Source organism: Macaca thibetana, chromosome 6 (assembly GCF_024542745.1).
Source record: "Macaca thibetana thibetana isolate TM-01 chromosome 6, ASM2454274v1, whole genome shotgun sequence".
NCBI lineage: Eukaryota > Metazoa > Chordata > Mammalia > Primates > Cercopithecidae > Macaca > Macaca thibetana.
Window position 1 is genome coordinate 32,519,033 of NC_065583.1, and position 14,880 is coordinate 32,533,912.

The window sequence follows — 14,880 nt, forward strand, 5'->3', positions numbered from 1 at the left end:
TTTCTCATTGTGTGTCCTAGCAGTCATGGGAGAACCCACAATGTATCCCATGTATCAGAAGCGTGATCCTTCTGGGCTGTGGAATCAACTAGACCTGGCTCAGTCTTGACTCTGACATTCATAAATGGTGGGAGAAGGGAAGGAGTTGGACAAGTTATACACTCCTCTTTATCTGTTTCCTCACTTACAAAGTAGAAATGATGCCTACATTATGGGGCTGTTACGGGATTTGAATAGAATAACGTACAGTGAGAGCCTGGCCCACAGTAAACATTCGGAAACTGTGTCTCAGGATGAGTAAGCATGAAGACGACAGTGGCGCTTCAGAGACAGGCTCAAGACCCTGTCCTCTCGGGCTGGGCTGGTGTGTGAGGTGGATACTCCTGACCTCTGGTGGGACTGACCCCTAGGCCATTCTTCACCTGGTCACCCAACTGCTCCTCTCAGAATATAAACTTGATTGGGATGCTGCCCTCCTTAAAATGTTGGTGATACTGACCTCAAGTTCAGCCTCCAAAGAGCCTGCAACACAGGCCCGGCAGGACTCCACCTTCTCTCGGCTCACACCTCCTATTCTTTGGGCCTTTCACTAGGGTCCTCTCACCACTTTGCTCTAGGCATGAAGGAAACATTGGATGAGCAGTGCTCTTTGAGCTTGGTTGTTAGAGTAGTCATGCTTCCGTCCAGCCTTGCTGGCATTCAGCCATATTTTCTCCATCTCCTTTGCAAGATCTCATGGGAGGTTTTCTGAAATTTAGCCACAGTATCAACTGGATTCCCCTGCTCCACTGCCTATCTGAAATGGGAAAGAGGTTAGTCTGGTGGGACCAGTTTTGCATGCATACCTGTAGTCTTGTTGTATTTTTTTTTGTTTTATTTTTAATTGACGTATAATAATTCTACACATTTATAGGCTAGAATATGATGTTTCAATGTATGTATATATTGTGTAATGATCAGATCAAGGTAATTAGCGTATCCAGCATCTCAAACATCATTTTTTTTTTTGTGGTGAGAACATTCAAAATCCTCTCTTCTATGTAGAAATACATGATACATTATTATAGTTCCCCTACTGTGCAATAGAACACTAGAACTTACTCCTCCTATGTAACTCTTACCTTGTACCTATTGACCAACCTCTCCCCATCCTTTAATGTATTTGGTTCTCCATCTCCTCACCTGTAAAACGCTGGGCTTCATCAGGTGATCTCCTGGATTCTTTTCCTGCACACCAGTGAGGAGCTGGCTCATTGATGCTGCTAGGTCGAAGTGAAATGCTGCACCCACAGCTCCAACTTTATCAGAGAGCCAAGGGAGGCCTTTGCAGAGAGAGACTGGGTGGAGATCACTGTAAAGGGGTGGCAGGCCAGTCAGTGTGGGCCAAGTCAGTCAGGGAGGGAGAAAGCCAACAGCAGTCTTGATCTCTGGGATGTTCTCTGCCCTCCTCCCCCGCCCTGGCTGCCCCCACAAGAACCAAACTGTGTATCTCAATCCTAGAATGCGAGGAATGTGCTGCAGGCTGATAGGCATGAGGCGATCTGCTGAGAGGCAGGGAGGAGCCCTGTTCTCCAGGCCTGACAGTGCAAGAGCTGTGGGCCTGCAGGCTGGGCTAGGCTGCCCCTCCCACCCTCCCTGGGCCTCCTGCTGTAGCCGGGATATCAAAGGCTGCATTGTGCATTGAGCAGGCCTCGGTCCCTCGTGTGCCAGGGAGGAGGCGGGAGGAGGGACACCGTTGGGAGGCTGTCCCTTGCAGCACTCTTCTGGCTGGTGTTCTCAAGGGCCTCGGCCGGGGTAGGATGGTATACACATGGGTGGCTGCTTCTGCATCCCCAGGGAGCGGAGTCTGACCCGGGGCCCAGGTGAGTTTCCCAGGGGGCCCTTGGCCTGTGGCTTGGCCAAAGTGGATGGTCCAGTGGAGGCTCAGGGACCTGCTGGGTTGGGGAAACTTTTCTCCCAAAGATGGGGAGATGGTTGTGCTTTCTGGCTGCCTCTCCTTCCTCCCTGGGTGTTTGTCATGCTGGCTCTGTAAAAAGGGAGTAAAGCCTGGAAGCATCTATTTTTTTCCTGAAGAAAGAGGCTTTGAGTTCGCTCTGTCAGAAGCTGAGCAGCACTGCTCCTGGCTGCCACTCCCAGGGTGTGACTAAGCCCTTCCTTCCTTTCTTCCCGAGATCCCCCAGGACAGGAAGAAAGTTCAGGCAGTGAGTTCCTCTGTGGCCTATAGGTGGTCATAAACTTGGCCTTAGTCATTCAAGCCTATTTTTGTCAGGGTTGCTGTTACTGGAGAAAAACAGGCAGTTTCCTGCCTCCACCTATTACAGTGTGATTTGTGTGTGAGTGTGTGTGTGAGTGTGGGCATCAAGTTGAGGAAATGGAGAGTTGTTGCTCTAAAAAATTGTCAAGTCGTGGGAGAGTGACTTAGGGTGACCAGCCATTATGGTTTGCCTGGGACTGAGGAATTTGCTGGGATATGTCAGTTCCAGGCCAACCAGGCTGGTTGGTTTCCCTGAAGCAACCTTCTTCTTTTTTTCAGAGGAGAATGAAGGTAGGGCACTGTGTTCTCTTGTGTGGTGTTTATCAGGATGAGTGGTGGCTTTGGGGAAATGTGGGGGTAGATTGGTGGGGGGAGGCTTGCTTGGGAGATAGGGGAACCTTGCTCCAAGGAATCATTCCTAACCCTTGTTAGAACTGTGTGTCTTCCTGGGGCTCCACCATGGTTCCTGAGAGAAGGAGCTAAGGAGCATCCCCTAGCTGAGGGCTTTCTACTTTCTGACAAACAACTTTCTTCTATAGTCTTATGACCTGGGCTTGTAGAAGGCACTCGAGGTCATTGAAGTGAACCCAAAACAACCATATTCTGCTTCCTCTGCTTGAAGTCTTCATCTAGGCACCTTGGCACCTATAGCAGGGAGTGTCTCCCAGAAAAAGGCAACCCGTGGACCTAAAACTATAAGCAAACAAACCGCAAATGATGCCCTTGGCACGAAAGGCACGACTTAATCTATGAACAATTTTGCTTCTCCAGATTTCTCAGATGTAAACACTTTTCATTCCCTCCCACTAAGTCCTATTGTCGTCGTGCCCCATGAGAGTAGAAACAGCATGGAGGGAGACGTGCAGGACCGCTGGTCTGGAAGTCGGAGATTGGGGTCTAGACCTGACTTCCTCTAGCTCTGGTTAGGCAGGTGTCATCTTAGCTACTCACTTGGTCTTTGAGGCCGAAGTGTCTGGATTTGATCTTGGTTCTTTTACTTGCCCTGACAACTTATTTAATTCCTCTGTGTTTCAGTTTTCCTTATCTGTAGCTTTTATGACATGATAATGCCTTCTTCATAGAGCTGTGGTGGAGATTAAGTCTACATGTGAAATAGTGAAACAGCCTGGTGCACAGTTAGTTGAGCACAGTAAAATTAACCATTGTTAATTGCATTTTGATGGCTAGTATATCTCGCGCTCTCTCTGGGCCTCCATTTGGTCATCTATACAATTTTAGGGTTGTAAACTGCTGTGTAGAGGTGTCTCAGAGAGCTCTGCTCATGTTCCCTCATCCTTACCTAGAGCAGCTCTGCTTCTAGTTGACATTTGTCCTTCAGCCAAAGATTTCCTGTAGAACAGAGTTACACAGCTCAAAACAAACAAACAAACAAAAAACAATATTGAAAAAAGTCAAAATCATAATAACACTATCATTCAATTACTTTATTCTTTCACCTTCTTTTTGCCATTGATTACTGGCTGGCACCTCGGATTCACCTTTTCACCAAGAGTGAGCCTGCTATGTATCTCCCTCGAGACTTTTCATGCCATTCCCCCATATTATTCCCTGTATGTGTCAGGGCCTTTCCCTAGCGAGGTTGATGTGGGTGTTGTAGGTCCAAGTCCAGTTGATCTGGATATTCCCATTCCAGATTCCCCTATTTATCTTAGAGAAAAGGGACAAAGTATGAGACCCATCCTGGAGCAACTTAATTGTTGTGTGACCTTGGCAAGTCCCTCATGTTTTTTGAACCTCAGTTTTCCTGGCTGTAAACTGTATCTAATGGTGGTACTTATCCTATGGAACTTTTGTGAGGATTAAATTGAATAATTCCTCTCACGGACTTAGCACAGGGTCTGGCTTTTGATAACCGTTCGGTAACTACAGGCTGTTTTATTGTTAGTTAATATGGACCATTCTTACATCAGTTTCTGCTAATTCCATCCTGGCCTGGAGAAGTCTGTGCTCATGTTTCCTGGGGTGCTTCTGCCTTGTGTCTGTTTAAGTGGGAGCTAACAGCAGACACCAAAACAGTGAGTCCTCAGGGCTCATGGACACAGGAAAGGAGAAGGCTCTTGATAGCACTGAGCACTGGACAGCTGCCAGACTGGTTTGCGTGGAGTGACGCAATAATGAACATTGACTCTGACTACTCCAGGCACCTGCATTCTTACGTGTGGACTCTGCCTGCAGCATCTGTTCCCTGGGATGGCTCTCAATTGCTCACATAAGTCCCCTAATTCGGGGGACTGCACATGGTGAGAGGATAGGTTCTGATCCATTGCTATCATCTCTGACTTCCCCACCCTATCTATAAGTTGTTTCTTGCCATTGTTTAATAAGCTACAGTTGCTCACTTTGGATCACAGAGAAAGCCATGTCAAAGTTTGTTGATCGAAAAGCTTCTAGCACTTCTCCCTTATTTTCAATGCCTGTTTGAAGAAATTTGGCAGATTTATGCCCTTAAACAGAAGATGTGGAAGAGATACATTCACCTCTGTTGATCACTGGTGCTTGTAACTTTCCTTTTAACCTTTTTGATAGATGTGAATCATTAGTATAATAAGAGATCAAGGGTGAATACTGACAATAGTAAATGATGCTTCACTTTTGAATTTTAAAAGCCCTGTAAAGCATGTAAAACATACTGATAATAGAGGATATTAGAATAGTTAGCCCACCATCTAGCTGTAACAAATTTTTGCATTGTGTCACGTTATCTTCAGAACTTTATCTTTTTCTTTCTCTTACTTTTTGAAGAAATAAAACATCACAAACATACTTAGCGGCCCCTGGATATCTCTTTCCAATCTCATTCCCCTTCTCTCTCCACATAGTTAATAACTTTCATGAATTCAATGGTTATGTGCTTTCACTACATATTCATGAGCTCACAATCATTCCGAAGAATTGTTTTATAGACTTTAAAAGTTAAACAAAATGATATCATGATGCTTCTTTTTTTTTTTTTTTTTTTTTTTTTTTTTGCTAAACATTATAATCTAAGATATATTCATGTGGGTAGATGTAGCTGTACTTCTAACATCTACTCATCCCAACAAGGAGAAAGTGGTTTACATCATAAAAACTGCTGATGGTAGGTTTGTTAAGTCAGAAAAGAAAAAAAAATGTGGGTACAGGAAAAAAAAACATGCAGAGAAATGTTTACTGTTTAGTCTTCTTTTTAAAGTTGAGCATGGTGGTGGGTGGGTAGGAGCACAGAGAGGCTGAGAGAGGAGAAATGAAGGTGAATTCTCATTTTCAGCAAGTTGTGAGATGTTTCCGTGATCAGAGGCCCGAGACTTTAGAGTTCTGAGGTCAGGTTAATGTAGTGAGAATGACAAGGTCCCTACCCATTGATTTGGATGGCTTCTGGCTCTCTTGCTAACTTGCTGTGTGATCTCAGTAAAATCACGACTCCTCTCTGGGCCTTTCATTTCTCAACAGTAAAATTGGGAGTGGAACTAGGTGATCTTTTAAATCCCCTCCTTCACTCAGTTTCTGCAATTCTTGCCTCTTCCCCATCTTTATCCCTCATATTCAATATGTCAAGATGCCTTCTCTTTTCTTATTTTAAAATATAGCCTCATTCACTCTATGCCCTCACTTCTCATTGCCAGGGCCACAGCGCACATTCTCACACTCACCTCCCTAGATTTTCACAGCACCTCTTCAGCTGGCTCCCTGCCTATTGTGCTTTTCTCTCCTTATCCTTCCCATGTTACCCAAGTAGAATTTTCACTTTTGTTATACCATTGCCATGCTCAAGAACATTTCACATCTCTCCATTGCTTACTGTATCCATTCTAAACACCCCTGCCTACCTTAAAGTGCTCCCCATCTTGACCCTACCATACTTATCCATTTTAGTCCCACAACTACCCACCTCCCCAGCATGCGCTGGATGGCTTCTACCATCCCATGTGTGTACAAAGCTCATTCCCACCCTATCCTGCTTTCCTCCCACTTATATACATCTGCCAAGAACATAAAAAGCAAGCCGTCAACTGGGGAGTAATATCAGAACAAGAATATTAAAAAAAAGTCTCTTACAACTCAGTAGTGATAAGATAAATAACCCAATAACAATTGTAAAATGTTGGAATGGACACTTCAATATAAAAAATATGTGGATGACTAATAAGCATGTGAAAAAGTGATTAACATCATAAGTCACTAGGGAAATGCACATTGAAACAATCAGATAAAATGGCCTACATACTTAGAATGGCCCAAATTAAAAAGACTGATAACATCAATTGTTAGTGAGGATGTGGAGCAACTAGAACTCTTACACATTGCTAGTGGGAATACAAAATATTACAGCCTCTTTGGAAACCAGTTTGGCAGTTTACAAATAAATCTCAATGTTTTTCTGAACTGAGGGTTAGTAACTTTTTTCTGATCAATAATAATAAAAATAAAATAGCTTATATCAAAAGCAATTTATTGATTAATAATTCAAAGTCTAGGTTTTTTTTTCCTTCAGATATTGCTAAATCAAGGTGTTCAGATGATGTTATCAGAAAGCTATCTTTCCTAAGCTCTGTTTTTATGGGTTGGACTCAATGTCAGGCAGGCTTTCTCCTTGTGGTGGGCACCACAGCTCCAGGCTGTCATATTCATAGCTTCTAGTGCAGTGAAAAGAAATATCTTCGCTAAGTGTGCTGATGAGGGTCCTAGAACTAATTCTCACTGGCTTAATTTTGACCATGTGGCCATGGCACTGCATAACCCAGTTGGATTATGCCTGAATTACGTGCTCACTTTTGGAGCTAGGGAGAGAGTCAGCTCCACATAGACTACATAGACTGGGTTCACATGGGTCACATGATTAATGAAGAAGCCAGGGTTTGAGTCCAGGACTGTCTGATTGCCACTTGATCTTAGCCACTTCTCTACCTGCCTTCAGTGTTAGAAAACAAATGCATGCTGATTACAGAATATTTGAAAAACAGAGAGCTTTCTTTGGCAGCATGTATGCTAAAATCGGAAAGATACAGAGAAGATTAGCATGGCCCCTGTGCAAGGATGACATGCAAATTTGTGAAGTGTTCCATATTTTTGAATAGATAATGAATGGATGCTGAGCTGAATACCTAGGTGATGGGATGATCTGTGCAGCAAATCACCATGGCACATGTTTACCTATATAACAAACCTGCACATGTACCCCTGAACTTAAAATAAAAGTTGAAGAAAAACTAAAAGAAGGGTGGAGGAGGGACTTTATCATTCAAAAATGTCAATGTCATCAGAGAAAAAAAAAGTCATAAAAAAACATATGGAAATGTTCCCAATGAAAGGAGGCTAAAGACATTTGACAACTAAATGTAATACTTGACCCTAGACTGCGTTCTATACTGAAGAAGAAAAGATGGTAAGAAGGATATTACTGACATTACCAGGTCAATTGACAAAGTTGGAATTGAAATAGTAGATTAAAGTATTAATATTAAAACAATTATTAATCAGCAGCCTGTATTGTTAGCAGATTGTGTTGTTTATCATCTTTAATATATAAAACTTTTATTTTTCAAAAAATTAATATTTCAGTTAAATAATATTTTAATGTGCCTATAAAAAAGAAAAATTAGAATATTTGGAAAGTAGATGAAAGTATCAAAAAGATTATTAAAATGACTCAGCGATAACTACTATAGACCTTTTAGTTTATTTTCTTTCAGTTATAAAAGTCATACTTTTTTTCCTAAGGTAATTTATTCTATATGACAGTTTTTTGTTGCCTTGAATCATCTCTGGTTCTTTTTCAAGGCCCAGATCAAGTTTTCAAACTTCTTCATGTTGAAATATAATACCATGTGTAACAGAATTCTGTAAACAGACAATCCATGTGTAACTATTAGCTGTTTTTCGTATTACAGAATGCATTCTAATTTTCCAGCTTCCTCATTGTTTCTCAGAGAGGTGCCCTTCTGGCTCATGGGTTCCGAGACCTCTGGTGAATTGGTTTGAGCATTCTCACGCTCTAGAAGACATCAGAAATACCCAAAGTGCTAATTAAAAACCACACTTTGGGACTCTACTCCTAGATATTTCAAGGTAGAGTAGGTAGAGAGGGGCTCCAGGAATATTTTAAAATTCAACTTTTCATAAAAGTGTACCATTAACACATATACATCATAGAATACTATGAAGCCATAAAAAAGAATGAGAGCATGTCTTTTGTGAGACATAGATGGAGTGGAGGCTGTTATTCTTAGCAAACTAATGCAGGAACAGAAAACCAAATGCCACGTGTTCTCTCTTATAAGTGGAAGCTAAATGATAAGAACTTATAAACACAAAGAGGAAAACAACAGACACTGGGATCTACTTGAAGGTGGAGGTTGGGAGGAGGGAGAGAAGCAGAAAAGATAACTATTGGGTACTGAGCTTCATACCTGGTTGATGAAATAATCTATATAACAAACCTCCATGATATAAGTTTACCTAGGAACCAAACCTTCACATGTACCCCAAAACCTAAAATAAAAGTTAAAAAAGAAAAAGAATGTTGAGGTCAGTAAAGGCTTTAAGAGGATTAAAAAAATTTTACCATTTATACAGAATTGTGCATGAAATCATGTGTACAGCGTGGTGACTTTTCACAAGTGAATATACTCATCGATATTGTTTTATACAGTTGTAATTCATTCATTCTCATTGTTGTATTGGATTTATTTATTTATTTAATTTTTGGGGGATGGGGCTTGCTATCTTGTCCAGGCCGGACCTGAACTCCTGGGCTGAAATGATCCTCTAGCCTCATCCTGGGCTGAAATGATCCTCTAGCCTCATCCTCCCAAATAGCTGAGATTGTAGGCATGTGCCACTGTGCCCGATTTGCTGGATTAAGGTTTAATTGTATATTATATATACATCATTTACTTGTTCATTCTACTGTAAATTGACATTTGAATTGTGGCCAAGTTTGGGTTCTTATAAATAGTGCTGTTCTGAATATTTTAGTGGTTGTCTTTGGTCTTAGTGCATGCATATTTTCAGCTTGAATTGACACTGTCAGTTTTCCAAAGATAGAACTTCCGTTTATTTTCACACTTGCAGTATATTCTAGTTGCAGTATATTCTAGGTATCCTAGTTGCTCTATATCCTCACAAACATTTGGCTTTATCTGTCTTTTTCATTTTAGCCAGTCTGTGTAGTTGTGTTCCACTGTGGTTTTACTTTTCATTTCCCTGATGAGGTGAAACAAATTTTCATGTATTTATTGGCTGTTTGGATATTGTCTTTGGTGAAAAGTTTATTCAAGCCTTTTGCCCATTTTTCTGGTGGGCTGGCTACCTATTTCTCACAGATTTTTGGCATTCCTTATATATTCTATGTTTGAATTATTTGATGACTATACTTATGTATAATCAATATTTCTTGTACTCTGTCACTTGCTTTTCAGTCTCTTAATTGCATCTTTTGATTAATAGAAGTTTCTAATTTTAATGTATTACTATTTATCCATTATTCCTTTTGAGGGTAGCAGTTTTTCCATACTGTTTAGGAAACCACTGGCAACATCAAGTCATGCAGATATTCTTCTATATTTTCTATAAGTTTTTTTGCATAGACATCTTTTTAAAAACAATTATCTAAAAAATTCTGATACAGACAGTTCACATATCACATTTTGCAAAACCTTGCAATTTTCTGCTCTAAGCCTCACAAATCCTTAAAAAGCTATGCACCCTTTCCCCAAGCCAGGGTCCCCATCCTTGACTTCCCTTCTTCAAGGTGGGCTCACCTCACAAGCCCTCATTGTCAGGTTATTGTATTTTCTCGGAGAACTCTACAGCAGGGACACACTCGCAAACTTGCCAGGGCTGGGTGTAAATGAGCGATGGAATAGGGTGGGGACCATGGTGGCTGGAGAACAAATGTCCTGTAGAGCGACAGCGACCACTCAGCCCCAGCTGACTGTTGCCATATGACAATGAGACTCCTGGGCTACAAATCTTCCACGTTTCGAAACAAACCCAAGCATCTGGGTTATGTGGAACATTTCAATTTCTAAATGATGTCAAGCAGTTCAAATTAAAAATTCACTGTGTGGGCCAGAAAAAAATAAAGAAGATGTTTGTGGGTTTGCTGTAGTCTGTGGTCAAACTCTGTCCCAGGAAAGCAGGCTGCCACTCCAAGTGTGGTCCTGGGAGCAGCAGGAGGAGTATTACCTGTGAAAACATCAGAAATGCAGAACCTCAGCTTTCAAATACTGAAGCAGAATCAGCATTTTATCAATATCCATAGGTGATTCATAGGTACGATAAAGTTTCAGAAGCACCAATCTAGACATATGGTTCTCAACACTGGCTCAAATTAGAATCATTTGAAGAACTTATTATTAAAATAAAGATCTATGGCTGTACTATGGACTACCAAAATCTGAATCTCTAGGGATGAAGGAATATTTTTTCTTTTTATTCTTTTATTCTTTTTAATTTTTGTGGGTACATATTAGGTGTATATATTTATGGAATACATGAGATATTTTGATATAGGTGTATACAATGGGTAATAATCACATCAGGGTAATTCACATCGCCTCAAATATTTATCCTTTCTTTTTGTTACAAACAATCCAATTATACTCCTTTAGTTATTTTCAAATGTACAATAAATTATTGTTGACTATAGTCACCCTGTTGTGTTATCGAACATTCGATCTTATTTATTCTATCTAACTGCATTTTTGTACCCACTAACTTCCCTACTTTCCCCCAACACACACACCCTTCCCTGCCTCTGGTAACCATCATTCTACTCTTTTTCTTCATGAGTCCAATTGTTTTAATTTTTTTTTTAGCTGGGATGAAGCAATATTTTAAAAAGGCAACCTAGATGATTCAAATAGGCAGCTGGGGTTCAAAAGCACTAATTTAGATCAGTCCTTCATTTGTAAGTGGGGAAAGTGAAAACTCACAGAGTGGACAGGTGAAGTGTCTTGCCCAGGGTCATTGAACTCATGTATGGGAAGATTTGATTTGTGCTCATTCTCATTTCTCGTTATTCCCAAGCCAGTGCCTTTTTACTGCAGTTGCTTTTGCTTCCTCGGGGCAGAACTGAAAAATGATCCTGTTCGACTGTAGCTCATTGCTGCCAGGTTTCCAGCTAAGCTGCTTAGCTTTCAGCACTGAACAGCTAACAAGATTTACTGGATGAAGAGCTGACAGGCCCCTGCTTCTGCCTATTCCAGCTGAAATCCACTTCATTCTTCATGTACATCACCCAAAACAGTGCTAACTGCTCCCACTGTGAAGAAATGGAAGGTCCTCAACTTGGGTGTCAAAATCCCCCTCCATAGACACAGAATGGAGACACAGACTATTAGCAGCAATATGAGAATTTAGGTTCAACATTAACCAGAAGTGAGTGTGAATGCTCCACCCCTGTTGCATTCTTTTTTTTTTTTTTTTTTTTTGAGACGGAGTCTTGCTCTGTTGCCCAGGCTGGACTGCAGTGGCCCGATCTCAGCTCACTGCAAGCTCCGCCTCCCGGGTTTACGCCATTCTCCTGCCTCAGCCTCCCGAGTAGCTGAGACTACAGGCGCCCGCCACCTCGCCCGGCTAGATTTTTGTATTTTTTAGTAGAGACGGGGTTTCACCGTGTTAGCCAGGATGGTCTCGATCTCCTGACCTCGTGATCCGCCCGTCTCGGCCTCCCAAAGTGCTGGGATTACAGGCTTGAGCCACCGCGCCCGGCCGCCCTGTTGCATTCTTGAGCTGTATCATTAGAAGCACAGATCCAGTATGCAAAACTTGGTAGGCCTCTTTGGCTCTGATGCACAATTTTACAAGCAAATTCAACGAGTGACTCACAAATAGTGGTTGAGCCAAGGTTCTCTAACTCTGCTTTTCAGGACCAGGTAATACTTATCACATTCTGACTCCATAGTACCGTTCTTGAACAGGTTTGTGGAAAAAAAGGATAGAATCCATCAACTAAAATTAATGTGTGAAGGACTTGAGTTTCCTTGTTGTATTTTGGGGATGCCATAAAGGAGACCCATGCTCTACAGCAATGTTTTTGACATTTCCCTCTGTGTCTACTTCATTATGCTTTATAGGCACACCATCTTCTTTCTTTTCAACTCGCTGCCATCAAAGTTTCCTCCTCCCCAGCCCTAGCCTGTGTCTTGATCTTCTTTCTTCTTCTTTTTACTCCACTTCTACCATTGTGAAGACAGTACTTTTCAGAGAGTTGGGAAGAAAGAGAGTCCTGACAGGACCCTATTTAATGGTCAGACAGAAGGACAGTTGGGGACAATTATACATGTCAGGGTCATTACAACCACACCCCAATTGTCTCCCTAATGATGCCAATGTCTGTCTCCACTCCAGCCCTTCCATTATCTGCCCCTATTGAACCTTAAGCCTTGCTGTAGTCAGATCTGTGATGACTTGTGTAGGCTCAATGTATATTGAGCAACTTCAGTGTTCTAAGCCATGAGACCTAGTTTGATATGTGAATAGGGATCTGCTTTTCAATAAGATGGGCACACCCAGGTTGATGCTGGATTGAGATGGCATGTATGACAGTTCTTTGAGAATAGCTTAGATAATTACAAGGCAATGGTGATAACAATTAGAATTCTTCCATGCCACTAATCGTGGAAAAAAGTTGTCACTTGACAAAAACTGCAGCCTTGCTTATAACTTGCTTCCAACTTCCTTACACTCTTAAGATGACCTTTTATTTCATCTTCTACAGGTAAAGAAACTCCTTCCAAGGATCCAACTATATCGAGTGAGTGTATAGCCTCATCTGAATACAAGGAAAAATGTTTTCTACCACAGAACATGAATCCAGGTATCCAAATCCCAAAGACAAGCCCTATTCTTCCATGCTGAGTATTGCAGTAACCTCTTTATCTCTCCCATCTAAAGAGCCCCTCCCTCTTTCCCTTTTGATGAAAAGATTTTGACTATGCTATTTGCTTGCTCACAAATCTTCTGTTGCACTCCATTGCCTACAAAATTAATTTTAACTTTCTCAAGCTGTCACTCAAAGCTCTTCACAATCTGGCACTTATTAGGAGCTCCATACTTATTTGCTTTGTTAAAGAAAGTATACCATAACTTAAGATTTGAAGGTGTTGAGAGATAGGGGTAATTAAAATATTTATATTCAACATGGTACCTCAAAGAGTTGTTCATACATTGTTGCTGCTCAGAAAATCTTTGATGAATAAACACATGGGCAGCAAGCGGTGGCTCTTGCCTGTAATCCCAGCACTTTGGTAGGCTGAGATGGGAGGATCACTTGAGCCCAGGAGTTGGGGCCTAGCCTGGGCAACAGAGTGAGACCTCATCTCTAAAAAAAAAAAAAAAAAAAAAATCAGAAAATTAGCCAGACATAGTGGCATATGCTTGCAGTCCCAGCTACTTGAAAGGCTGAGATGGGAGGACTGCCTGAGCCTGGGAGGTCGAGGCTGCAGTAAGCTGTAATTGCACCACTGTACTCCAGCCTGGGTAACAGAGTGAGACCTTTCCTCAAAATAAATAAATAAATGAATACATGAATGGCTGAATGAATATGTGGAGGCCACTTTTACATTCTATATGATACCCGACATAGTACTTCATATGTAGTAGGTTCCGAGTGAATATTTTTTTTTTTTTTTTTTTTTTTTGAGACGGAGTCTCGCTCTGTCGCCGGGGCTGGAGCGCAGTGGCCGGATCTCAGCTCACTGCAAGCTCCGCCTCCCAGGTTTACGCCATTCTCCTGCCTCAGCCTCCTGTGTAGCTGGGACTACAGGCGCCCGCCACCTCGCCCGGCTAGTTTTTTGTATTTTTTTAGTAGAGACGGGGTTTCACCGTGTTCGCCAGGATGGTCTCGATCTCCTGACCTCGTGATCCGCCCGTCTCGGCCTCCCAAAGTGCTGGGATTACAGGCTTGAGCCACCGCGCCCGGCCTGAATATTTGTTAAATAAGTGAATAACTAAATGAATATGTGAAGTGAGATTGGCTTGAGCAGAAGGGCATCTGTATGAATCTTTCAGAAGCAGAAAAAGTTTTGAAATTAATGTGAAAAAAATCTTATTCTTAATACACGTCCTCTCACAAAATCCCCTTTGAAAGACATTGATGAAGCCTGCAAAGAGAAAGTTGGCATCAGAGGAAAGGTGCATCTCAGCTGAACTCTGTACCAGAAACTCTGAGGACAAACCTGCAGAAGACTTGATTTCTGTTGTACAGTAGATGGGACCATTTTAAAGGGCAATTCGCATGCCAAATGATCCTCACATGTTTTTCTCATTTTTGCTTGCCCATTGCTAGGTGGAAGCGCCCAAATCTCCATTTAGCTGATGGGAAACAGAGTGTCAGAGAGGGAAATAACTTCACCACGACACAGTTAACACGTGATGAGGAAGGGCCTTGTTCAAAACCACGACTCTCCTTCACCCTCCAAAAATGTAGCTCTCCCTGTAACACAAAATATAGACTTGTGAAAAAGATTATAAATATTTAAAGGATCTAGACCACGTAAATAGATATTATATACATGTCACACCAGGTTCTTTCTTTTCCCAAATTCAGACAAGATCGGGCGTGTTCAGGGTGGTATAGCCGTAGGCCCGATTTCAAATTCTGTCAAACTTCTTGGTTGACA

At 41.7% G+C, this 14,880-nt stretch overlaps 1 protein-coding gene and 1 non-coding gene across 2 annotated transcripts in view; both read left to right on the forward strand.

The window, feature by feature from the left end:
- Window positions 1-1,658: 1,658 nt before the first annotated feature.
- SH3TC2 (SH3 domain and tetratricopeptide repeats 2) overlaps window positions 1,659-14,880 on the forward strand; it is a 63,058-nt gene continuing 49,836 nt past the window's right edge. Inside the window, exons 1-2 of the mRNA XM_050793973.1 lie at window positions 1,659-1,862; window positions 12,978-13,076. Of these exons, the coding sequence (XP_050649930.1) occupies window positions 1,811-1,862; window positions 12,978-13,076 (151 nt within the window). The 5' untranslated portion in view covers window positions 1,659-1,810. The remainder of the gene's footprint in view (window positions 1,863-12,977; window positions 13,077-14,880) is intronic.
- On the forward strand, window positions 7,221-7,323 carry LOC126957855 (U6 spliceosomal RNA). Its single transcript, XR_007726997.1, has one exon. It is a non-coding gene; the product is annotated as a U6 spliceosomal RNA (small nuclear RNA).